This window comes from Bubalus kerabau, chromosome 3, assembly GCF_029407905.1.
Source record: "Bubalus kerabau isolate K-KA32 ecotype Philippines breed swamp buffalo chromosome 3, PCC_UOA_SB_1v2, whole genome shotgun sequence".
NCBI classification, from domain to species: domain Eukaryota; kingdom Metazoa; phylum Chordata; class Mammalia; order Artiodactyla; family Bovidae; genus Bubalus; species Bubalus kerabau.
Window position 1 is genome coordinate 155103555 of NC_073626.1, and position 27705 is coordinate 155131259.

The 27705-nt window shown below is 36.4% G+C and overlaps 1 protein-coding gene across 12 annotated transcripts in view; it reads right to left on the bottom strand.

Moving 5' to 3' along the window:
• Positions 1–444: 444 nt before the first annotated feature.
• Positions 445–27705, bottom strand: part of IKZF2 (IKAROS family zinc finger 2) — a 185334-nt gene continuing 158073 nt past the window's right edge. For all 12 annotated transcript variants that reach the window (XM_055573372.1, XM_055573364.1, XM_055573367.1 and 9 more), the window contains 3 exons: positions 22185–22322; positions 13694–13837; positions 445–7167 (listed from right to left, as the gene is read on the bottom strand). In XM_055573372.1, coding sequence (XP_055429347.1) covers positions 6443–7167; positions 13694–13837; positions 22185–22322 — 1007 coding nt within the window. In that variant the 3' untranslated portion in view covers positions 445–6442. The remainder of the gene's footprint in view (positions 7168–13693; positions 13838–22184; positions 22323–27705) is intronic.

Here is a 27705-nt window from a genome sequence, read left to right on the forward strand (position 1 = left end):
GATTACTAATTTCAACAAAAATTTAGTCTAAATAAAGATACCATGAGATTAGACCAGCGGTTTCCACGTTCTCTAATCTTTTGACTGTGCTGTGTTTTTCTTTTTGTTTGTTGTGTCCTTTAACTTACCATAATTTTCAAGGGTTTCTTTTTGTTTTTAACTAAAGAAAGAATAAGAAAAATAACCATCGTTTTTAAGACTTCAAGGAAAGTATTGCACTTGTACAGAAAGTAAAGAAAAACATCTTTTAAACTAAGTAGCAGAAGCAATCGCTCTGGGACTGCAAATAACACATGGTCTCAAAGGTTCAACTATTAAGAGCAAATGGGGAGCCTGGAGAGCCCACTCCAAACCCGGAATATTATTAGAGTAATGTTAAAGCATTTTCTCCCAGCTGGGAGATAGTTAAGACTTTTTGCTTTAGATTTTTAACATCTTTCTAAATTCTTGCAAAAAAAATTGTTTCATCTCTCATAACACGCATTTTAGGAGAACAATCAAATCAGAACATAAAATCCAGCAAGAAAGGAAGGAAACATATCATGTTCTTATGATTACATAATCTCTGAAGTCATATTTTAGATGCCCAATATTTGAAAGTGAAAGTAACAAAAGGGTTATATACCTTACTCGTTTTAATTCAACTACTTTTTAAAAAAATAGAAAACTACACTTGAATATAAAAATATGTCAGCAGATTATACAGCCAACAAAAATCATACACAAAAAATTAAGACTTAAGAGACCTATGAACTGGAAATAAAAACTTGACCTAATCCTCAAACTAGTAGGGGGAAAGAGAGGCAGAGACAATGATGGAGGGAACATGGACAGAAAAAAGAAAGGAGGTGGTGAAAGCAGGCAAAATTTAAGAGATCACAAAGAACTTCGATACACACAAGGGGACGTGATTTATGTTCAATATCCAAGAGTATACTTGACAAGTCAAAATGTTTTATCACAGTTTCAGAAACTGAACTACTTAAAAAAAAAAAACAAACACACAAAAGAATAACAAAAAACAAAACCCAGAGTCTTTCCCTTGTTACAGTGTATTCATGAAAAAAAAAAAAAAAATCCATTTCCAGTAAATTAAGTAGAATCCTGATAAGTGCATAGTTGGGGAATCAGTGACCTCCACCCACTGAAGAAGCTTTTCTTACTGTGTGTCACTTGAGGTAATTTAAAGGGCCAGATTAACTGCAAACTGGCTTATCTAAACCTATAAGAAGTTTTATGCTGTACTTTATGTGGCTTAGCAGAGGGCCTCTAAATTTTATATTTTATTCACAAAAAGGACATCTTAGAAAACTAGTCATTCACGTACCACTCTGTATGGGATACAGGTTAATTCACAATAAATTTATACAGAAAATATACAAATGCAATGTTATGGGAGAAAAACCCCATAAACAGAATTAGGAACTTATTTTCAAAGAGTGTGTGTGAAAAATATCCACAAACTTACAGTACAGCAGGAGAAAACTAAAAAGCTAGAAATATAATGTTACATAAAAAACCTTATGGAAATTTCAAAATTTTAGGTTTCTGCAATAAATGTAAAAATATTCAAGGTGTCATTATTTGGCCTAGCAATACACTATGATAAAAAGAAACACTAGCATATCACAGCTTCTTGGTCATATGACATTTGCTTTGAATAACAAGCAGCTCATTTTTTTTAAAAAGCTGTCATATTCTAACACATCCATTGCAAGTAATACACAACCATGGTAGGAAATCATTTGCGATTATGCTTTGGAGAATAGCAATATGATATGACTCTTCAATTCTGTTTTGTTCAAGGAGAATTAATGGCCTGCTTCTTTACATCATTCCACACAACATTAACAGGTTAGAAGAGGATGTTCTAAGACTAGCAGAACACTAGACTATAGGTGAAATCCCAAAACAATACTGTATTTTATTGATTCAAAATTCCACTAATAAAGCCTTGTTTGATACTAGAACTTATTCTTCCATAAAAACAAAACAAAAATACATACCATACCATAATGCAATTCACAGCTACAATTTCCCTCCACCTCATATACTACCTGCATAATCTTGTAATGGTGTTCAGAAATACTATCAAACTAAAAAGATAGCCTCATCTGGTTTCAAAGTTTTCTTTTACTTTAAGCAGATGAGCTGAAAGTCTCTGTATGGGAAATTCCTCTAATGGTTTTGACCTAAGAACATGAAGATGAATTATATAGTAATTTTAAGTGATTTTTAAAAATGCATAATACAAGTGTTGTAGAACTAAACAGCTAGCCAACACTCAATGCATTTTAAAAAGGCACAAACATAAATAAATTTTATAAGTATCTGATACATTAAATTCAGGATCTTAAGACCAGTTACTGTATATTTTAATTATTTTGCAGAAACTGGAGGTTTAAAAACATTTCTAAGATAACTTTTGTATATATAAACTTCAATTTCACCCCCCTACTCTTTTCTTCTTTTGCCTCTGGGGAATTTTCTGTTTTAGAATAGTTTTCATACAGACAATATTTACTGAAATAATATATAAAATAGAATGAAAAATGATCAAAAATTGTAACTTATCCCTTTTTGTAAAATGAATAATTCAAAATTAAAAAATAACATAGCCAATACCTCCCATAATCTAAGTTCTGTCTTGAAACCAGGAGCATAGAGTTTTTTATTTGTATTTTTGCAGACTTCTCTGTTCTTTTTCCATTCACCTTAAGGAATCAGTTTAAAGATAACAAAGTAAAACATCATTTTCATCTAAATGCCTTCACTGATGTAATTTTTGTCAAACATTTATAAAATATCATAAAAACTTAATGGTTTTGTGACGTCTAAGACTGAAACACAAAACCCATAAATAAAAACAATACCGAGCTCACTAAAACATTCTTGCCTTTCTCCATTTGCCAACAAGTAAAAGTTGAAAACTCTTCCTATTTAAGAGTAATTTGTGTTTCTTTCACTTTAGAGGTTATGTGAAATCAGCTTAAAAGTTTTTTTTGATTCATTGTTTTGATTTGTTCTGGAACTACATAGTAAAGACTCAAGGTTTAAGTTGAATAGTTGTGACCACTCCTAAAGATAGACTAGTAACTTTAATATTTCTCTATACAGTCTGATAAAGTAAACCTATTAAGTTGCTCAGGTATTAATCATAATTTTAACTCTCTATAGGCTCCTGTAACACACCTGATTAATTTCTTTTTTTTATGAATTTTCTTTAAAAGAATGTGTATGTATACTGTGATGCATGCACACAGCAGCTTGTACGTATGTATGGGATACAGTCCCTCCTTGCAGCCAGATCTGAATCCTAGTCTCTCATTCTCCCATTTTGTTCCTCCAGAAGATTCACAACAGAATATGTTTCAACAGCTTGAAATCTCTTCCAATTTGCTTACTGGTCACTTTCACTATTGTAAAAAGCCAGATTAGAATGGCTTTAAAAAAGTGATTGACCACTTTTAGAGAGAGGCAATACATATCTTTTAACATGAGCTGGATATAAATAAAATTCTGGGCAAAATTAGGGCAAAACAACATGATGCATTTTTGCCAAACTGGAAAATACAGAGGCTAACCCATTTTCATGCCCCTCAAATACTCTCATGTGAAATCTCACCTAAATAAACTGAGCATATAACTGTTATGTAAAACTTGATTTATTTGGTGTCTGCCCCTCATATTTATTTTTAGGTGCAACCACCTTGCATATTTCCTTTTGTGAAGAAGCATGCAAATATAGCCATCCAGAGTTTCCCAGAAAGCACTGTGTCCACAAAAATTCTATCTAACCTACACATTGGAATTGACCTTGTCCTCATTTGCCCCTGCTACACCCTAAGCCATCTTTATCCCTAGTTGTTCCTCCTATGAAGCTAAGAAAGTACAAGTAATACAGTGGTGGAAACGTTTTGAAAAAAGATTTTCAAAAAGATGGAATCAGAAAGGGAGAGTGCCATTAGTACTGTCCTCAGGGGGTAGCTCTACAATTCTGTAGGTCCACTGAATTCAGTTACATCCCTGGGCAGGTAGGCACATGACTGTTCATATACTGAAAAAATAATTAGTAAGCAGGAAAAAAACTCATAGATGATGCCAGCAGAAATTCACACATAGCCAAAATTATGAACATATTGACTGCCATCCAAATGTTTCCTTAAATTACAGTAAAACACAAAATCACTAACCTTAAATTATTTACCTCCCTCCAAAAGGAAAAAACATGAAATTCCAATTATATATGCGGGGTTGGGATAGATGGGGTACGTCTCAAAGACATGCTTCACTTATGAATAATACATTGTATGTTCACAATGTGGTAATGCACCCGAGCATGCAGGAAAAAAAGTGACAGTTGACATTCTATTTAAAACATTTCACATCTCCAATTTGGTGCTTTCTCTTAGATGTAAAGGAATAGTTTGGGTATTTCTCCAAAAATAATTGCCACAGAGGGCGAGTGAAAGAGAGCTGAGTTGTAACCATCTTTTGCCTAGCTCTAGCGGTGTCAGTGCTTAGACGTTGCTTACACAAGTGAATGGCAAACTGAAAATGGGTGATGAACATTACTTGGGCCAGACCTGCTTATCCATCATAGTTCTCTAGTGTTGCTAATTCTCACATCATTCTGCACTAAAAAACAGTTTCAACATCCCACGGAATGATTTTTTTAGAGCAGTTATCACTTACTGCTTAATGTAATTTCAACATTCAGAAATGGTTATCAGACAATCCAGTCATGGTCAGGCCTGTCCTCTCTAAACACAAGCAGCGAATTCTCCCTCCAAGTGGGCCCCCCACACATGAATTTAATCAGTTTCACTCAGTTCCTCCCCTCTAATGCTGTTAAACTGCAAAGAAAAAACAGAACACCCATATAAATGAAATTAAAATCTGTCCATGAAATATGCCAACATATACATGAATTAAAAGAAGAAAAATTCTTTAGTAAGGGACTGAGATTCATAAGAGCTTATATATATTAATAGTTTCATGTTTTCGAGACAGAAAAGTATGGACCTGAACACTTTAGCTTGGAGGTTCGGTTGCATTCTAGACTCCAAGAAGGGTAAAAATAAGCTTCTGTTTTATCTATAATGCACCGGTTACAAAGAAGTTGCTTTTTCCTTGTACCAAAAGTTGTAAATATTATTATTGAAGAAATACTAGAATAAATAGCCCTAGTTCCATAACCTTATGTGGTTTAAGTTACCATACTTGGGTCAAATTAGCAACTGCTCTGAGGAGATTTTGAAAGAAATAGCCTACAGCAAGATTTTTAAGACTTTCCACCAGAAGAATAAAAGATGAACAGACTATGGACAAAACACTGGGGGGTCAAAGCTTGAAAAATAAAACTAGTGAAAAGAGAAATACCAGAAAAGGGATTTCTGAGTGGGTTTTTTCCCCCCTACTGTTAGCCTAATTATATCGATATTTTTCTGCTGACTGGTTAACACTGATTAAATGCTGATAAAGTGACAATCGTAAGCATACTTTTTAGAAAGGAATACGTATACTATGCTGCCATCACATTACAGCTGTAAAAGAAAACTTCCCAAACAAATTTAAGAAAAGTAGAGGTCCCTTCTGAAAACTACTGAATGCCTCTTAGCCACTCTTAGACCATATGTTATTCTGAAAACTAGATAAAAACACTATTTGTTAAAGGTGTTCAAAGTAAGGCTGCCAGGGTGTCTATAAAATGCAAGTCATCAAAACTATGGAAAAACAGTGCTTAAGTTTAGAAAAATAAGATCATAGGACCTCAGATGTATTGTAGCTGTCCTTAACTACTTGTAGTTTATAAGTTTTTCTATATGGTACAGGGTACAACATACCGTATTATAAATTCCACAGGGGAAGTAAACATAGAACCCACAACAACTACTCATCCAAGGAGTTATCATGGAAAATAATGTGTGTGTGTTCCATGATCTCTAGAGGAAAAGGAAAACAATTTACATTTTGAAACAAATTCTTCTTTGACCAATAAAATTACTTATCCCATTTAAAACTGTGAAAGTCCAACCCAGAAAATGCTAATCTTTCCTGCCTTTGCACAATCCTGAACATCAGTGGCAAATTAGAATCCTTAGATGAATCTTTATGAATCTAGTGATTTTTTTTTCTCAAAGCATGATATACCTTATATCTATGCATGGCAGAAATGAACTGCTCTTAAATTCCCACACAATAAACAAGTCAAGCTGTTAAGGAACAATGTCCCCTGTCTCTTCTCTCTTCCGTTTCTTCCTTATTGTAATCAGGCAGAGCAAATGACACTGCGTCCACAAAATAAGAATTAACGACAGTAACAATATTTAAAAATAAAAAAAAAGGTATGTCAACATCTGAGGAAGGTGGGATTGTAAGTGCAGTATTTCTTCATGTGCAGTTCGTTACTTCATAGGGGTCCCCTTTGGAATGAAAAGGCCTAGTGGAATGTGTGCTCCCCTCGAACAATGTGTGATGAAAACTCATAACGGTCCTGGCTTCTGTAGCCACAGATGTTGCATTCCAGTGGGTCCCGGTAGCCATGGCAACCCATGTGAATGGTGTACATGACATGGTCTAGGAAAAGGACTCGGCAGTGCTCACACTTGAAGGCTCTAATCTGTTCACCTTCTCCATTGAAGACCTTGTAGATGTCCTTCAGTGAGCCCTTAGGAGCCTTGGTGGTATCCAAAGCCTTGACATCCTCCTTCATGTAAGCTGGGCTTTGTTTCCTCTTGGGATTTAAGGCAGGGTTTCCTTGGTAAGACTGGTGGTCATCATGGCTGCTTTCTGAGTCAGTAGAATCTAGGCAGCTATTGCTGGGAGAGGCCTCTCTTTCCTGGGGTCGACTCTTTGGTCTGATGAGAGAGATAGGGCCATCCATGTTGTTTTCATGACTATCGGAGGTTTCCCTGCTAATGGGTCTTTCTATCCTATTTGGATGATAGACCTGAGAATAAGCTGAGCTTATAACCGGGGCCACCTCAGCGATTGTGCTTGGCGGGTGCTGCATCAGTGGGTGAAGGGCCTCAGCTCCAAGGTAGGTGATTGCATTGTTGATGGCTTGGTCCATCATATGAGACTGCATCAGCTCAGCCTCCTTCTCATATGTTAAGTTCATATCAAAGTGAATGTCTGGGTAGCTGAATCGCATGATCTTTTCTCCTGAATGGAAGAGGGGGAGAAAAGGAAAAAGGGGGGAAAAAAAAGAATACAACACAATGAATAGCTTGACTAAGGATATATACGTACAAAATTAACTCATCACTTTCATTTTCCATAATATGGTATATCTCATTCTTTAGATCAAGTATTTAGGCTCTTTAATTCTGCTGAGACTCACAAATACTCTTAACCTACAGAGAGGATTAGTAATAAAAATGTCACAAGTCATTGCACTTGTTCTAATGCCATCATGAAAATTCATCTTGCCTGAAAGGTATGATTGAGTGTGTGTTATCTTATTTTCATTCTCTATCAAAGTTTCCACTTGTCTAGAGCTCAGAAACTGTAGAAGAAAGAAGAGATACCAGGTAAAAATAGTCAGAGATTTCCTTGTTTTTGCATATTTTAAACATCAGTGACCAAGCCTCAAAGATCATAAAAACGAGAGTGATACGGTTATAACACCTGTGTTATCTCACTATCATGTATGGTTAATTTGGTTGATTTAGCTGCTATGTTAGAGAAAGATTATAGACCAAATATATGTCATTCTGGAAAAATTTTAAATGCCACAATTAAAATACTTTTAACAGTTTAATTGATAAACTGAATGAAATTTAGGGCTATATAAAAATAGGGTATTTCCCAAAGCACTTACTTATTATAAACTTGAAAATGGTCGTTTCATTGTTTTGCTTCTTGAAATGGATAATCATTCATTTTTGCATCACCCCTTTCTTATTTAAACACATATGTTATTAACTATATTAACACCCACTGTTAGTTTTTCTATATATTTTCTTGACTGAGAGAGATTTGTAGTTTTACTTTTTAACATTTACTTCAACTAATTTAATTTTACTTCAATATTGTATATCAACATAATATCTAAGCTTAACCAATTAAAGGGTTGGTGCATAAAATAGTAGTTTATGTTTTTCTCCTTCAAATATTGCCAGCTTTGGACAGAGTATTTTATCTTTTAAAAATTCTGCAATTAAATCAATGTGTTCTCCTACTAATGCTTACTTTGACTAACATGTACACTGATGCATAGAATTGTATTCTGGAAAAATACTTTTATGTGGCTAGTATTATTTCAGGTTTGAAGCAAGGTCTCCCAGATGAGAGGAAGGTAATGATCAGAGTAATGAAAATTGAAAAAAAATATGAGTAATTATTTCATAGCATACAATTAAGATATTGCAGTGTCAAGAGTTTAAAAGTTAAGCTGTGCTGTGCTTAGTCACTCAGTAGTGTCTAACTCTTTGCGACCCCATGGACTGTAGCCCACCAGTCTCCTCTGTCCATGGGGATTCTCTAGGCAAGAATACTGGAGTGGGTTGCCTTTCCCTTCTCAAGGGAATCTTCCCAGCTCAGGGATCAAACCCAGGTCTCCCCCATTGCAGGAAGATTCTTTACTGACTGAGCCACCAGGGAAGCACTGCTTAGAGGGTGTGACAACAATTTAGAGATTATTTATAATACAGTGTGATATGTGGTATGGGGTTAACTAAGGAATACAAAACTCACAGTATTAATAAAAGAAAGCTTCCTGAAGAAAGTGACATCACGGAATGAATGTGATGACAGATATTAGCGAAGTAAAGGAAGGGTAAGGGCTGGAGAAGCTGGTAGGAAGGCTCAGAGGCAGGAGGGCATGACTCATATTAGGGATTACTAACACTTTGCATACGGCTGAGAATGGAAACAGATGAGAAAGTTGTTATCTGATAATTCAGGGCTTATTCAAGAGCTAAGGAACTTGAAATCTATCCTGAGAGAGGTAAGAACTGAAAGGGTTAAACAGGAAAGTGACTAACTAGCTAATTATTTAGCAAGATGATTTAGGAAGTTGTTGCTACAGGGATGTAGAGATCATGGGTGGCTTCAACTAGTACAGTAGCAGTGGAAATGGAGAAAACTAGATGGAATGGAGAAAATTTTATAAAATGTTGCTAGAACTTGTTGATTATCTAGACACAGAATGAGAAAAAGAAAGAGGTTAAGTATTAAGCCCAGGTTTATGGCCTGGGAAACTTAGTGGATGGCCATGGGAGAGAAAAGATGGTGAAATCAGATTGGGGAAGACTATGAGTAATAGTCATGTCTAATAAGTACTGAGATACAGTCTCAAAATCAGGAGAGAGATTTGGGCTTGAGATACAGATATAAGAATCATCGGTTAATAGAAATTAGCTTCTGAAGCCATGGAAATAGATGATATCACAAAGGCATAATGTACAAAGGTAAAATGTGAAAAACAGAAGGTCAAAAGTGGAACCTGGAAGAACATCAAGATTTTTACACCTGCCCATAGACTAGGGCAAGTGAGAGAGAGTCCCATGCTTAGAGAGCCCTGGGTCTCACTCCTTATGAAGGAATAAGGAATGTGTAGGGCCAAGGGAGCAACTTAGCAGCAGCAGCAGCAGCAGGGCCAAGGGAATGTGCCAATCTGGAGCTTACACCCTAGACTACACTCTGGGTGCCCAGCATGCCAGAATTCTTTGTCCAAATGTCCCAGAACTTGCACTGAGAGTTGCAGAGTCCTCTTCACAGTGTTCATTCCCTGAGGACCAACTTTGTTGCTGGTAGGTACACTCTAAGGCCTGAAGAATGGCCAGTACACTACTCTTTATGGGCTGTGAGTCAGGTGGGGCATGAAAAGAATTTGGATGTGCAGACCAAATGTCTACACATACATGCATGAGGCCCCTCTTTGGTGCTGTTTAGAATCAGGAGTGGGTTTAAAAGAGGGGACTGACTGCACACCAGGGGGTTTGCTCTGCTCATGCCTTCAAGTTCTGGTGTGGAACTCTGAGGAATCTGAGAATTCTATATTATTTGAACTCAGTCTTCCAGATTAGGAGGTTAGAACACAATAGTTTTTAATTTAAGCCTGATTTATAATATTAAAATAATTAGGCATATGAATCGAGGCCTCCATTAGGACTGTAGAACCATTTGCATAACTGTTAGGGGGAATCCATTAAGAAGATTGAGAAGGAGCAGGCAGAGAAGCTGGAAGAAATGCAAGAGAGATCAGTGTCACTGAAATCAAGGAAAGAGAGTGTTTCTAAGGGTATTAACTATTCAGTAGTGAAAATATGCTTCAGTTGTGTAAAATGGTCTGAAAGTCCTCTGGACTTGGCACTATAAAGAATAATTTCAGTAGAACATGAGGACAAAAGCCAGGCTGTGTAGGCTGGAGAATGAGTAGAAAAAAAAAAAAATTATAGAAAGCAATCACAGAGAACTCTTTCAACAATTACATCTTTGAAGAGAAGGAGAAAGTAGGTAGTAGCTGGAAAAAGACCTGGGTTTGAGGTTAGCTTTTTTTTTTAATGATGAGAATTTATCACATTGAATGCCAAAAGAAAAATGCCAATAGAAGGGACATGTTAAAAATACATGTGACAAAGGGGGAAAACAATAGTGCAAGTTATTTGAGGGGCTGGGATAGGAGAATTCCAGGGAACAAGAAGAAGCATTAATTAGAAAGAAGGATGCTGTTTTCATCCATGAAAGAAGAGAGCATTCATGTGGCTGCACCTATCTTACAGGATTAGTGATAGTTGAAATCATGTCAAATGTTCTTATTTCCAAAGAATCTAGATGTAATATCACCAAGGTATGAGATACCATATTTTGGGAGAGTAGAGAAAGGTTGAAATGGCCCTATGTGTTGAATATGAGAGAAGACTGTTCAGGGGTGGATAAAAGGAAGGCCGCTATATAGTAGGGATGGAACAATTAGTATTTGAGATCAGTTACTCATTTATTTACAGCGATGCCAATTTAAAAGGCTGTGGGATTTTCTCTAAAATTACTAGCAGCTATGTAGATGTGGAAGAGAGGTTCAGTTGGCTTCATTAGAGGGTAGGCATTTTACTAGTTGAAAGACAGAAGGAGAGTAAGACAACAGAGTCATGGAATCCAAACTGGATAAGAAAAGAGAGGATGAAACAAATACACAGCAAGTTCAAGGATCATTGGCCTGGAGAGCTTGATAAAATCAAAGGAGAGTATTTAACTGAGGAAAGTGATAAACAGAAATTTATAGTAAGTGAGGAATGATGATATTTCTCATTTCAAAAGGCATCATAGAAAAACTACTATGCAATTGTTTGTTACACAGTTGACCCTTGAACAGCATGGGTTTCAACTGCACAGGTACACTTATAGGAGGATTTTTTCCAACAGTAAATACCATAGTACTGCATGATCCATGCAGAAAGGTGGATATGGACAACTGTGTGTAAGGAGGGTCATCTGTAAATCATATGCAAAGTTTCCACTGTATTAAGGCCATTGCCCCAAACCCTGTGTTGTTCAAGGGTCAATTGTGTATTACCACTAGGACAGAATCCAAATAAAGAAAAAAATATCATGAATTTCTAATAAAAAACTAATGTTCTTATTTTAGAATAAAAAATTTTTTTAATGTATCCCTCTTTTCTAAGGGATGCAATTAAGTCAAATTGAGAGTAGCATCTAAGTCATAGGAAACATGAAAACATTATAAAGATGAGAACTAAAACAGAATAGTAATAAATTTCATATTTTTCCAATGACACAGACATTTAATAGACATCCAGCAAATTAACCAATTTTGTAAAACAGAAGAACTGGCATTTAAAAAAGGTTATTTATAAGCAGGAAGAAAGAGAGACAGAAATAAAAGTGACTCAGGGCCCCAAACAGATGTGAGTATATTCTCAGGGGCTAGTTTTAAACTGTGTGTGCTGCTAAGTCACTTCATTCATGTCCGCCTCTTTGAGACCCTGTGGACCACAGCCCACCAGGCTCCTCTGCCCATGGGATTCTCTAGGCAAGGATACTGGAGTAGGTTGCCATGCCCTCACCCAGGGAATCTTCCTGAACCAGGGATTGAACCCATGTCTCTTAGGTCTCTTGCATTGGCACGTGGGTTCTTTACCACTAGGGCCACCTGGGAAGCCCTAGTTTTAAACTGACCTAGCATAAACTATGATCTTTGGGCTTCTTTCAATGAACTTTGTCAGTTAACTTCTCCAGCTTGTCTTAAAATTCATATTTTGGTGATTTGTTAGTTCTTCAATTTTAGATTGAAAAGAAATCTCTAAGTGTTTACTGGGATAGGAGAATTTTATCACCCTTCCCCCTATGAAATAACCAAAGCAAAGGTTTTCTCTCAGTTACTACTCAACCCTCATAAAGATGTTCCACAATTTATTTTGACACTAGAATATGAGAATCTGTTTATTTTTTATCTTTCCAATTTTTACTCTATATAAGTCTATAAGAATATATATTATATATATAAATAATGAAAATTATTTATATTTAATCTGTTATTCATTCAGCTCTTTTTGAAAATAGCTAGATAATTCTGTAACCTCAGAGATAATTTATAACTATAGTATTATAGTATGCAGAATGATGCCAACCCTGAGTGTAACAAAGAATATCTGATGGCTTGGAAATGAAAGTCTAATATATCACACCTAATCTTTTCAGTTTAAAACATAAACTACATGAAAACAAAGATCAAATATGAAACATCTTGAATGCAGACTGCTGAATTACTTATTTTAATGCAAAATTGGAAAAAAAGATTTCTCTTCATTCTAGATTAAATACTTGGGGGGGATGCATGCTCAGCTGTGTCTGACTCTTCGTGCAACCCCATGGACTATAGCCCTCCAGGCTCCTCTGTCTATAGGACTTGCCAGGCAAGAATACTGCAGCGGGTTGCCATTTTCTCCTCCAGGGGACTCCTCCCAACCCAGGGATCAAATCCGTATCTCCTGTGTCTCCGGCACTGGTAGACAGATTCTTTAAAAGCATTAATTTTGTGGAAAGAAAATGGATTAAAAACCTGGCTAATAGTCTACAGCATTTCCTTTAAGTATTGTTATTTGTTATTATACTTTATGTAAGTACAGGCCATGAGGGCTACTTTGGGCTTCCCTGATAGCTCAGTTGGTAAAGAATCCTCCTGCAATGAAGGAGATGCTGGTTCGATTCCTGGGTCGGGAAGATCCCCTGGAGAAGGGACAGACTACCCACTCCAGTATTCTTGGGCTTCCCTTATGGCTCAGCTGGTAAAGAATCTACCTGCAATGTGGGAGACCTGGGTTCAATCACTGGGTTGGGAAGATCCCCTGGAGAAGGGAAAGGCTCCACTCCAGTATTCTGGCCTGGAGAATTCCATGGATTGTATAGTCCATGGGGTCGCAAAGAACTGGACACGACTGAGCGACTTTCACTTCCTTTATATGAGGCTTCAATTTGAGATAACAATGGAGTTCTATCACTCTTTCCTTCATTTCCCTTTCTTAGGCCCACATGCCTAAGGGTATGTAGTGTGTGTATGTGTCTGCGTGTAATGTCACACATACTTTGTGTGTAGTATAATGGGGAAAAGAGATGACCATTTATTTCATGAATTGAAACATACCATATGTATTCATATATACATGGGAACATGCCTTTGCTCATTAAAATTAGCTTTTACAGAAATAAAATCCTTTGTAATGCTTACCCACAAACTTTTGTGGAGTGGAGCTTTTACGTTTTCCCATATTCCCTGTGAGCTTCTCTATGACAGCAGGTCTCTCAAAAGGCACCAGAGAAATATTGTTGTCCATAATAGGCTCTTGTTCCTTACAATCTTCCATAGGAGGTACTATATAAAACCATACAAAAAATGTAATCTGATAATTTCTTCAACATTTAAAAAGATGCAAAGATGGACTTTCGACCTCAACATGTGTTATACAAACATAAAAACTAGCATGCTAGAATAAAAGCAATTAGAAAGAATGACCTCTAATGTTAAAGTATACTCTTAATTTTACACACACACACACACACACACACACACACACACACACGCACACAGAACTTGTTTTTATCCAAGTCTCTCTCAGATCAATGACATACACTGTTGCCACTAGTGGTGGCCAACATGTTCTTTTTCTCGTTTTATTCCTCTGAAAGTGTTTTTTAGCACTGATTAAAATCAATACTAACTTTAAGACTGCACTATTCTGAAGGCTTTAGGAGTTTATTTTTCTAAAACAATTTAAGCAAGTCAACTTGTTTCAGATGAAAGCTTATACAGACACACAGAAGAGCAGCATATTTAATCAGTTTTTTTCACCCGTGTATTTTCTTGTAGCAGATTTTCTATCTGATGAGCTGGAAGAGCTGTGAGCCCTGTTGGCTGTGGCTACCTACCTGCACAAAGCAGCCTTCATGAAGAAGATCCGATTCTGAACATGTCCATGCATAGTAAACGGTGACAGCTTTATGATTGTAATTTATTTTAAAAAGAGCTCTTCAGCAGGATAAAAGAATCCATTTCCAAATTGGCATATTTGCTCACTAAACTACTGCTCTAATTCATCTGACATAAACTCTCCTGCGCTGCTCCCTTTTCATCCCATCTGTCTAAGTGGCTGTGGGTTAATATATTGGCTCATAGATACTGACATGAGATACTGACATGTATGGTATAGACACAGAACTTAAAGTTATTTTTGAACAAAAATACTTTCAAAGGATATTTAAAGATAGAGTAACACTGGAGACAGACTGCACGTGTGTGCTAAAGCACTTCAGTCGTGTCTGACTCTTTGTTACCCTATGGACTGGAGAGCACTGCATGGCTCCTCTGTCCATGAGATTCTCCAGGCAGGAATACTGGAGTGGGTTGCCATGCCTTCCTCAAGGGGATCTTCCCGACCCAGGGACTGAAGTTAAGTCTCTTATGTCTCCCGTATTGGCAAGTGAGTTCTTTACCATTATCACTACCTGGGAAGCCTGATCAGTGGATTAAAACCAACATTTCCAGAAAAGACCATAACTTATTATTTTTTGATTACTGTTACTTTTTAACAATTGAACTTGTGTTAGCACTGTTTGGAAATCTAAAGGTTTCATATCAGGATATCTTGTTCATCATGCACTGTAAAATGATTTACAGAATGATAGCTTTACAGTGTGAAATACAATGCATTATCCTTTATAGGGGCAGACGCTACAAGTAAGAAGGCAAGAGATTAAAGTTAAGAAAATCCAGTGCACAATTCAGGTGACCTATTTAATAACCAATACAGGTTATAGATTTTGAAGAAATGAAAAATGGCATCAGAAGATGCTTTTGTAATTCTGATCTGCTTAAAGATATCGACATTCAATCTAAGTTTTGGGTTAACCTAGTATAGGCAGGTGGTTGGGCCAGAAAAATTCAATCTTCAATCTCTATTTTAATGACAAGGGATCCTATAATTTTTTAATGTTAATTTGGAAAAATTTCCAAGATGAGACTTAGAAACAAAGAAACACTTGTATACTGCTATAATTCATGATATACAAATGCAAAAAGTATGTCCCTAGACATTACTTAAAACATGTCCTCTCTTAGGAACAACTAAATAAGAAAAAAAAAAAAAAAAAACTTAAAGCAAAGAATGAATGTCCATAGGAATTCAGGTAAGGGGGTCCAGGAATATATGGTGGGTATTCATATAATTAGATATAGATTATTGTCAAAATTTTAACTTTTGCTTTAGATGTTGAATTCATGGTCACTTACTACATCATCAAAAAATAACTATTTAATTGAAATACAGGCCATGAACGGGCCCAAGATGAAAATATGTCATGAACCAAGATCCAAAATAAAATAAGAAAAGAAAAAAATGTTTGTTGTTGTAAATTTTGCTAAAAAACAGCAAAACTGGTTAACAGGGTTTGCCCCAAAATTGAATATACTAATTAGTTTTGAAATGAGTTGTCTAAAACTTGGCAGTTTTGCTCAAGTCTCACCTTGAATTTTCACATTTGCACACATTTAACACTCAAAACGAAACCTGGGTGTGGGAACTGTCCCACACCACATCCACCTCAATTCAGGTGATTTGTCCCAAGTTCAATGAAGCTCATGTGAACTGAAAACAATGACTTTGGCAGAGCTCTGGTCTTACTTCTACTTCACAACAGACTTTTACATGTCAAATAATAGTCTTGCTTCTACCATACTGGCAATAATAAAAACAACAGACTCACACTATATACTAAGTACTTTTTAAAGGCTTTCCATTTGATAATCTAATTAATGCTTTCAACAACCCCCTGAGACAGGTACAATTACCATTTCCATTTTACAGATGGGGAAACAAAGACCCAAAGATGTAATTTTCTCACTGTGCTTTAAAAAAAATGTAGTTGATTTACAATGTGTTTTGAATTGAAGTACAGTTCATTTACACTGTGTTTTAAATTGAAGTATAGTTGATTTACAATGTGTTTTTATTTTTTCAAAAAAACTTAATTGAACCATTTTCTCAGTGTTTATATCTAGGTAGAACCTAAGTGGTATGACCCAGAGCAGGGCTCTTAGCCACTATTTTAGTATTGACTTTGTATAAACAAGTTTGAAATACATTTAAGGTTTCCATTGAGACAAGATCTGATACATTTTATATATTATGTAACTAATCTCAATTATTTGCTTTCATGAATCTGGGTGCAACTCATCAAAATGTTTCCAGATATACATTATTTGAAACACAAAACAAGTTCTCTCGTTAGTAATGTATTAATAGTATTGTGACATTCAACTAGGCTAAAAAAATATCAACTTCACTTATTAGAACAAATTTCATAACCAAATATCTTTCTTGACATTATTTTTAAAGTTATAACCAGCATAAAATGTATTTATCCTTGCATTATTTCATTATCTCATCAGATTGATAAATCACAAAGATAGAACCATATGAGTGTTTCCAATATTGCTATTTTGCCAAACAATCCACTCAAATTTCAAATTCCAGGAAGACATACTCTGAGAGACCTAGATTAGGTCACATGTCCACATCCCCCAGAAGAGGGTAGGGCGCTTAGACTGACAGTCCCACTGTGCCTTCACTGAATAGGAGAGGACAGCTCTCGAAAGGAAAATGGAAGCTTTGTTAACTACAGGAGAAGAAGGGCAAGTATGATAAAGACAACACATGTCTTCTATTTTATCACAAATTTTCTCCATGTTGAAGAACATAAAAAGAAATTTTTCATTTATCTTGATTATATTCTTGACAACAGTGGACAGTGCCCATACTTGAAATTACTCTTTCCATTTTCCCATCCTCTAGTCACACTCAGCTTCATTGCACTTCTTTTTCTCCCCTTCTTAATGTGTCCTGGTCTTTCTCTAGATGTCTCATTCCATACTTAACTATATAACCTTATAAAACCTGTTACTTTAGATTACTATCTATATAAGGATGGCTTCCACATCTTTATTGCCTACTGAGACTTCTCTTAAGAGCTTGAGATCTATATATTCAACTTCCTTCTAGACAGTTTTACTTGGCTGTCTCTCACAGGTGCATAAAAGATAATTTGTTCAAAAACTGAAATCTCTATTTCCCTCCCTAAACTTTCTCTTAGTTTCCTAATTTCCATCTCAGTGAAGAGCACTATCTACATGGTCATCCATACTAGAGACTTGTGGCAAATCCTAGATTTTTGCCCATTCATCCAGTCTCCTCCTCCCTCCTCAGATATATACTCATGGAGATACCAAATGTCTTAGATGCTACATTTATAGTTGCTCTCAGTGTTTTAAGTGTTCTGAATATTGATGGCTACTAGGCCCAACTCAACCAATCAGGAGACTGTTGCCATGGTCTACATGGTCCTATCTTGACTCTTCTGATCTCCTGCCTACATTTCTAGCAATGAAATGTAAGCATAATATTTTTTAGGATAAAGAATAAAATTCATAAAATTCTTTGCTTAGCACAATAGGTCCTTCACTGTCTCTCTCAGGCCTCATCACCTTCCAATTTTTCTTGCCTTTAGCAACCGGGCTCTAATTATACATAAGTACTTGGGGGTCCTTAACCCACCATGCTCCTTTAGATTTCTATTTCTTTATACTTGCTGTTCTCTCCACATGAAACACCCTTTTCCATTTATTTAGCTTGCTCTTCTGCCTTTCAAAACTCCACTCAAACATAATTTTCCCTAGAAATTCCTCTTGGACATCCACTGTGACTCAGATACCTGTCCTCTGTGCTCCCATAATGCTTATCACTCAGTGCTGTAACTGTTGGTTGACTGGTCTTTTTCTTCTAATAGTTGATAAGCGACCTCAAGTAGGGACTGCATTTTATTTGACTCTGTCTTCAGATGATGTGAGACAAATAAGAATCAGTGGATGTTTACTAAACAAACATCTTGAAATGCTGTCACTCATTAGAAACCAGTGAAAGAAGCTTACTAGAAGTTTATATGTTACCAATTACGCCTCCATCCTTGCAATAAAGAAATTCCCTTTACCAAATAATTCAAAACATAAACCTAAGAATATACATTCTTGCTTTAAACTTGGCCATCTTTTTGGTTCACAGTTTCATTTTTGTCTTCAGGCAAGGAGGAAAAGCTAATTACATACTTTGCTTGTTAAAGCTTTTTCTTCAAGCTGAGAAGACTTGAAAGATGAGCATAAAATAACTTTTAAATAAGATAATCTGCCATAAAATTCAATTCATTTTTATCTTTACTTCTAAAACTGCAAGTCATTAATTTCCTCCTTTTTACCAAACTTGAGAACTTTTGATCCAAACTTGTAAATATATACTTTTCTCCTGCTGCTCCTCTTTATCTTTTCCTTGGCATTCTCACTCCTAGTCTCTCCTCACACTCCAGTCAGGCATCTATCCTATGTTCTACATAGGTGATGCTGTTTCTTAGAAGACACAGATTACCCCAGTGAAATTTAAAAACTGCATTAGCATGTAAAACTCTATCTCTGCATCACAACCTACTATTTTAGTCTCATTTCCTACCATCCCTTGAACTCCAACTGTGTTCAGTATCCAGAAACTTGTTAATGTTCATTTATACCTCTAAGTCTTAGCTTAAGACAACTTCTCATCCTGGGATGTATACTTTTTGTGAATCTGATCTGTGCAATTTTTTCTCATCCTTATGTATGAAGCAAAAACTTCATTTAAGAAACTTCCCTTGATTTTTCTAGAGTTAGGTGACTTTTGCATCTGTGCTTCAGGAGAAGTGTTTATACACCTTTATTAGAGCATTTGCTTCATTTTGTTTATCTTTTATGTATTTCCTACAAGACTATAAATATAAGAACAAAACTATGTCCATGTATCTTTATATTCTCAGAACATTCCATAGAGCTTGGCACACAGCAAGGCCATGATAGGTGTTTTCCTGAATTGAAGTGAAAGAAAGTCTCTTTGACTTCAGACTTCACTAGAAGCCAACGTGGGGACGAACATGTTTTGGGAAAGAGAGGCTAGGAAATATAACAATGTCAGTTATGAAAAGGAAAGAATAGTCATTAATTTCAAAGAGCTAATGGGTGACCACAGTGATGGCAACCCCCATGTCTACAGCTAAAAGAAAAGGCAAAATAACAGACCCAGTGTAATAGAATAGTTAGACACTGTGGCTCTGGCAAAAACGAGACGCATGCCAAGCCGTGTATATGAGACAGGTTAATGATGATCACTAGTAGCATTTTTATCTATACTGTCTCTCTTATGGCGATTATCAACTCCTACCTCAGACATTACACGTTAACAAAGGAAGCAGAGGTTAAGGATAATCTCAACTTATTACTGCAACACATTTAGAAAAAGTGCAGCATGAAATAGCAGTCATATAAACTTATATGGTTTATATTGGATGGCTAAAACTCCATCCATTATTGAAGAACAAATATTTGGGTCTATAAATGATACCAAAACCTATGTGCCCGTCCCACACAGACACACACACTCCATCTTGCTTTATCTCCTGCCCTACCCAGTACCCAAGTGTCTTTCCAATTTTCCATACTCTTCCAGTTTCAAACCATCTGTAAAGGCATTTTGCCTGTCAAAGGCTAAGCAACCTGGGGAACAGAGGTTGATGCTGAGGCTGCAATTGTTTAGAACTCTTTTTACCCCAGAATACATCTGTTAAAATTTTTGGCACCACATATTCTATAGCTGATTAATCTCTCAACAGATAGTTACATGCTGACTATAATTACTTATGTATGCCTTACCTCCCTAGAAAAATATATGGTCTTTAAGGAGAGATTCTATTTCATATACACATGTGTTTGCAACACAGTTTCATAAATAACTGTGGATGAAAAATTAGTTCATAAAACTAATAATCCAGTCAAATATCAAAATCACAATGAAAGAATATCACACAGAAAAGTTAGTAGTAGTGCCATAAGGTGTCCTAGAAAACTCTGGCATGCCCCAAGCCTCCATCAGCTACCTTGCCTCAAATCACCTCTAAAAGCAACAATTTGAACAGAAACAATGTGCTCAGTAAATGAAACCTCAAAGGTCTAATTAACGTCATAAGTAACATAACTTTATAGGGGGTGCAATATTTATTTCTTAATATTTAATTACCTGAAATAGTAAAAATAACTATTTATTGGGCTTTCATTGCCCATCCAATCACATTTAATTCTCACACCAAGACTGAGTGAGACAGACACACACCACACAGCCAGACCAGAGTTGTTGGTCCTCCCCAACCAGGGATTGAAACTGTACTCCCTGTGCAGTTTAACCTCACAATTTTAACCTCAATGCTCTGGATCCTATGTTGCCATCATAAGCCCAGTAATGCAAGCTTACAATACCAAGTTTACAAAGACTTAAAACAATTCAAAAATGTTAATTAACGATAATATAAAAACAAAAGGACTCAGTCACAATAATGACAGAATTAATAACATAAATTACCTTCAATACAAAGAAACTTTTCAATTATTCAAGGTAACAAAATAATAACTGAAAAAATTTCTGATTCATCAAAAAGTAATCACTAGCTGTCCAATAAACACAATTCCACAGTTCCACAATCTCCCATAAATAATCCTTAAGCTATCTGTAAATACAAAAGAGATGCTTATATAAAAGTGACTACAGGATTTCTCAACTGTACTAATTAATACTGACCAAATCTTTCCTAAATGAAAGATATAAATGTATCAATGTTACCATTTTTGTATATGCTTATATGAATAGTAAAATCAATCATTATAAAAATATAATTTGTAGGACCAAAGAGATGCTCCAAATCTAAAGAATTAAAATTCATAACACTTTGTGAGGCTGATTGACTAACATTATTTTTTAGTTATAGAGAATTTTTTAAAGATTTTTTTGATGTGGGCCATTTTAAAAATCTTTATGAACTTGTTACAATATTCTTCTGTTTTCTGTTTTGTTTTTGGCCTAGAGAAATGTGGGATCTTAGCTCCCCGACCAGGGATTGAAACTGCACTCCCTGTATTGGAAGACAAAGTTCTAATCACTGGATCACCAGGGAAGAATTTGGTAATAGAAAATGATTAGTTGAATAAACCTGAGGGACTGCTTGCCTACTTGTTATTGTGTATTGTGCAGGTCCAGATGTTTTGTTTGGGTTTTGATTTTTGTGGAGGGCAGTGGTACCTAATTTTGGTCTAGATTGTTTGCCATACTTGTAGAAAGCAAAATCAGTAACTTCCAAGATAAACCACAAGACAAACTGGAGACATTTTCAATTATATCACTGATTACTTACCTAAGAAAAATGTAAATATACAAGTAACCAATTACTTATTTTAGAAAACCTATAGACTTACATAAAACCATCTTGAACTATTTGATGCAGTGAATGAAAAAGACCAAACAGTACTGTACTTTGGTGTATTCAAGGCCATCTGCCATTATGATATTAATTCAAACACAGGCTATCAGAAATAAACTGGGTGTATCATCAAAACTCAATATAGCTTGTTTGCAAAGTGTCCCAAAGTTTAACTAATTTCAAGCACTTAAGAAGGAAATCCCATACAAAGTGAGTATGATCTACAATTGCTCTAAAACAGAGTAAAACTTTACCTTCATGCTGAAGGGTAGACAGAACTGTTTAACCCATAATAAATGACAAAAGCAGCAGGGGGGAATGAAAATGGGGACCGCCACGCTACCCACCATGGTGACTCATGACCTGCCCGGCAGCCTCCATGCTGACATTCTGGAGATAGTTGTGGCAGCGCTCCTTGTGCTCCTCCAGCGAGCTGCGCTGCTTGTAGCTCCGTCCACAGAAGTTGCACTTGTGAGGCTTACCCACTGTGAAGAGAACTCAGGATTAGTGTGCTGTCGGGCCTCAGTCCAGAGCAAAATTACCAGCTAACTTTTGGTAGTCTGGAGGAAGCAGTTATATACTTTTCAGACTTAAATCTCTTCCTCCTCCACACTCCGATTTAGGTGATTAAAGATAATAAACTTCTACCAAGACTAAGCGACAGCAAGCAAAGGCAGAGTGTACCTTTGGCGACAGGGGAAATACTGAATCAAAATCGTGCTGTCTCCTACATCAGGAGAGGCTGATGATCAGTCTTCAAAGTATCAGACTCTTAACATTTACACAATTCTCAAAGCTTTGACTCATTCAAAAGACAAATTATGAGTGTCCTAGATACATGATGAGAATTATTTTTATTTATTCGGGTTAAGGATAGAGGATTTTACTGAGGGAAACTAAAATGCAACAACTCGAAATGTCATTGACTAATGAAAAGGTTATTCACCAGTACCAAGAAGACTAGAAAGAACTCAAAGGATGAGAAAAAATACAGATAAAAGGAGAGTTTCTCTTTTCTTTCCACCTTGGTAATAACTATTCACACATGCAAAACTATGCAGCACAACAGTTTATTCTCCCACCCCAGCACTGTTCTTACATTACCAAGAATGTAGGTGCTTTAAGTTAAGGTTATTAACAATAACCACTGAAGCCTAACATATTTAGTTATACGACGATAGTGATACTTAATTATGTATTTCACATTCAGGAAGTGAATTATTTTCTAATAGCCATATCTCATGATACTGTAAATACTTCAGTGTTTACATTAAAGAAAAAAACTTTAAAAATTTAAGAAGAAAAAAAAATACATTTAGGGAAAGAGGTGTGTTTTAATGTATGACTATTCACAAGGGTATCACAAAATACTTTGATTTTTTGTTTTGAATGGATGCAGAAAATCCATAAAACACCAGGGCATCTGTTGGCAGAGCCCTTGGTAAAGCACACAGTGAATCAGGCGAGCTGCGCTCATTTGACTCCCTTAGGAATCATTTTGTTTCACCCAGAGAACAGACAGACAACTCTTTTTCATGGTCCAAGAAAGCATCCCTAATTCCAGGTCCTTTACAAACCCATGCTATTATACTGATCATCAACAAACTGAAATACTTTAACAAGACAAGGTATTCACAGCTACATAAAATTTCACTACACTGATTTAAGAAACCAAACAAACCTTTAGATTGTATTTGAGGGCCATATAAACTCATATCAGTTATTTCACAGTCACAATTTTTTCTAAACTGTCTCAAAAAACAAAACTATCTAAGGCAGGATTAGTCATTTCTAAAAATACCAGGCAAAGTAACTTCGATTCATCAGAACCAAGAATTTCTGGGAAGTGAACACCAGGTAGCTTTGTATATCATGAAGTGTTGTGGCACTGTGAGAGAGAGCATTAGGAAATACAAGAAATACTTTAGTTAAAAACATTAGTGTAAATGATATAAATATATTTATAGGTAATTGCATTCCAAGACATGTGGCTTGGGGCTACATATGACAAAAATCTTTGATGAATTTGCTTTGAACAAGTCTACTGAGCAATTAATACTTAAGCATATATACTATATTTAATAGCCCACTATAAACTAGTTCCACCAGCTCTGTCTACCCCTTTGTAAGTCCTGTCGTATTGTGTCCTATGATACCTATGTTTTACTGTGAACATATCCTCTGATAATTTCTTCCTCTTATTTCTCTAAGCAACTTGACACCTTTTTAACTTAAATAAAACATAGTTCCAGTCCACTCGCCTTGGCTCACAACTCTTTATAAACGCCCAACTCCCCAGATAAGGAAAAAGAGACAGTAAACATTTTAACCTTCTCATTGTAGAACTCTATCCCATCAGCTTCTCTTACTTTGTTATCAATTTGTGTAAAAACATCACTCTCTTTTTCATCCCATCCTTGTCCTCTGTGAGTCTAACAGGTATTTGAGTAAACTGCTCTCCATTTCCCCAAGTCTTCATCTGCATTCCATTCCAGCAATCCACATATTAGGTCTCAGGCTGGACTTTCACATCTTGTGTAACTATTCTATATCCAAGAAATTTGGATATACTTCTCTCAGGTGATACATCTTTACAGAAAGCCTACCTTGTACCAACCCTGGGATGAGGCTGGAATGTAAAGTGGAGAGAAAATTGTCATGGTGCCTACCTTCATGAATGCAACAGTCTACCAAGGAAGACAGACATTAAAGAAATATACAAGCAATACATTACAAATTGTAGATTCTATGGATCTAAAGAACAGTAAGCTAGTATAATATTGGTACCCTGATTTAGTTTGAGAAGATTGGGCGGGAAGGTCTGCCTGAGGTTGAACATTTAGGCTGACAGCTGAAGAAAAAACAGAAGTTAGATAATGGGGATGGGGCAGAGGGCAGAGGAGAGACAGTGTTTCTGGGAACTGCCGTCATCTCTTTCTATTTACTCTCATGTTCTTAGCTCCTTCAAAGTCTAGATTGTGTTCCTGCTACTCTTTTTTGAAAACTGTTTCAAACATTATCAACAGTCCCTGCCAAATCCTATGGCTCTTCTATCCCTACAAGATCATTTCTTGTCAGTTCTTTGATATTTCTTTTTTTTCTTTCTTTCAGTTTAAAGGAGATATAATTGACAGACAATACTGTGTAAGTTTAAAGGGTACAGCAGAATGATCCAACTTACATACATCATGAAATGATTACAATAGGCTTAGTGGACACCCATATTTCCTAAAAATCAAGGTCATGAAAATATGGTTTATATTTACTCCCTATATATTTATATATAGGGAGTTTAACTGTATAATAGTTATCAACTCTATGAGTTAAAATGTATAACATAGGTATATACACAGAAAAGGACCACTCTTTTGCTACTTTTATTTTTACAAATATTATTATTTACACAGTCTCACTATCTGAAACAGCTTCATTTAGTATTACTGAAACTTTTTTTTTAAAGTCATCCATAGTCTCTGATGTGCTAGTAGATTTTAATCATTCCTGCTGCTGCTGCTAAGTCGCCTCAGTCGTGTCTGACTCTGTGCGACCCCATAGACGGCAGCCCACCAGGCTCCTCCATCCCTGGGATTCTCCAGGCAAGAACACTGGAGTGGGTTGCCATTTCCTTCTCCAATGCATGAAAGTGAAAAGTGAAAGTGAAGTTGCTCAGTCGTGTCCAACTCTTCACGACCCCCTGGACTGCAGCCTACCAGGCTCCTCCGCCCATGGGATTTTCCAGGCAAGAGTACTGGAGTGGGTTGCCATTGCCTTCTCCGTTAATCATTCCTAAATCTTCCTAATTCCTTGAACTATCAAAATTTCACTAGTCTTGAATCTTCTGATTTTAGCTTCTGGCATCAGTTTTTGGGTCCTCATTCTCTGGCTTCTCAACCTTCTCCTGCCGGACAAATATATACGAACCTATGGGTTTTGATCTTAGAACAGTAGTCTCCCACTTTTCCCTCTTAAGCCTTCATTTCTATGAAATATCCAAATCAAGTCCTGAATAATTTCCCCCTGTTTGGAAGCTTTTATTTGTCACAAATATTTTAAAAGTGATCACGGTCATGGGAAGGTATGTCCAAGGACATAGTTTCCCCTCTGTGCTCTCACAGCACTCTGTCCACATCACTTTTGATTATTGCATTGTAAATATCCATTTGATCTCTGCTTCTCTTATCCAAACAACAAGCTCTGTTGTGAGGACAGAGGTTGTGTTTTACTCAATTTGGAATTATAGTGGAGGTGCAATGGGAAAGAATCTGTCAATGCAGGAGATGCTGGTTCAATCCCTGGGTCAGGAAGATCCCCTGGAGGAGGAAGCGGGAACCCACTCCAGTATCCTTGCCTGGGAAATCCCATGGCCAGAGAAGTCTGGAGGGCTACAGTCCATGGGTCACAAAGAGACATACACGACTGAGCACAGAAGCAGCAGCATGTCTTGTATCATTAAACATAAGAGGTGCTCAGTATGTATTTGCTGAATAACTGCATTTTGAATTCTTCCTTTCAAATACCTTTGTAGCATGGCCTCATGCGTATTTCTCTGAAATCTAAGATTCAATATATCCAACATTATCTTCTTCTACGAAATTACTTCTTTGTTCCCACTGGTCTTTTGTGCAAGAATTACCACTGTTTTAATAAACCGGACTCATGACAAGGAACCACTGCTGCTGCCTCCTATCTCATTTCTCACATTCAAACTATTATTCAAGTTTACCCCTCCCTTTTCACTCTCAGAACCAATATCTGAGTAAAAGTCTTCATTATCATGAACCCGAGTGAGCTTAATAAGACTTCAAAGCAGGTCTTCTCTTTCCTTGTGTATTATTTACTCCCCTCCTCAACAACATTATTGAACAAAGTCCACAGCCCTGTACCTGGCATCAGCATCCTACTCTGGTCCCAAAGGAAACATTTCATCTTCTATCCCAGGATCCAGCCCAGATTACCCTGTACCTTTACACTTCTGAGTCTTAGTTCTTTCTGGAATGACTTCATACAACTTCTACTTCTTGAAATCCTACTCACCCTTTCAATCTCCCTAACCATGTTCTGTCCAAAAGCAATCTTTCTCACTAAAGAACTGTAACTGTACACACTTGGGAAACTTAAAACATTCTGTCTTGAGTTATCTGTGGTTACATTTGCCTCATGAACACTGGTTTGTACTGCAGGGGTCCACTTATATGTGATATTTTTTTTTCTGTATATATACATATATATATATACACTACAGTTCCACAGGTTTCCCTGGTGGGTCAGTGCTAAAGAATCTGCCTACCGATGCAGGAGACGCAGGTTTGATCCCTGGGTCAGGAAGAAGGAAGGAAACTGCAACCTGGAGCAGGAAATGGCAACCCATTCCAGCAGTCTTCCCTGGGAAATCCCATGGACAGAGGAGCCTGGTGGGCTACAGTCCTGGTTGTTAAAGAGTCGGATATGACTGAGAAACTAAAGCAACAACATTACCACACAATCTGAAGTGGGTTGATTCCACAAATACGGAGCCTTGGATATGCAGCACTGACGTCAAGTTATAGGTAGATTTTCCACTGCAAGGGAGGGGGGGTTGGTTCTCCTAACCCCTGTGTTAAGAATTGAGTTTCTTGAGAAATTGAAATAGTGTCTTATATCTTTGTAACCTCAAAGAGTTTAGTAAGATGATTTGTTCAAGAGCAAGGACTACTAAGTGGTGTTTTCATGAATGACGTCATTTCCTAACTTGTTAAATATTTTCCTCTCACTGGTTTTTGCTGCATCTTTTACTAATTTTAAAAGCAATGCATCTACATAGAAAATTTTAAAAGTTACCAAAAAAATATTCATAATTACATCATTTCCAGATAGGTATCTTAAACATTT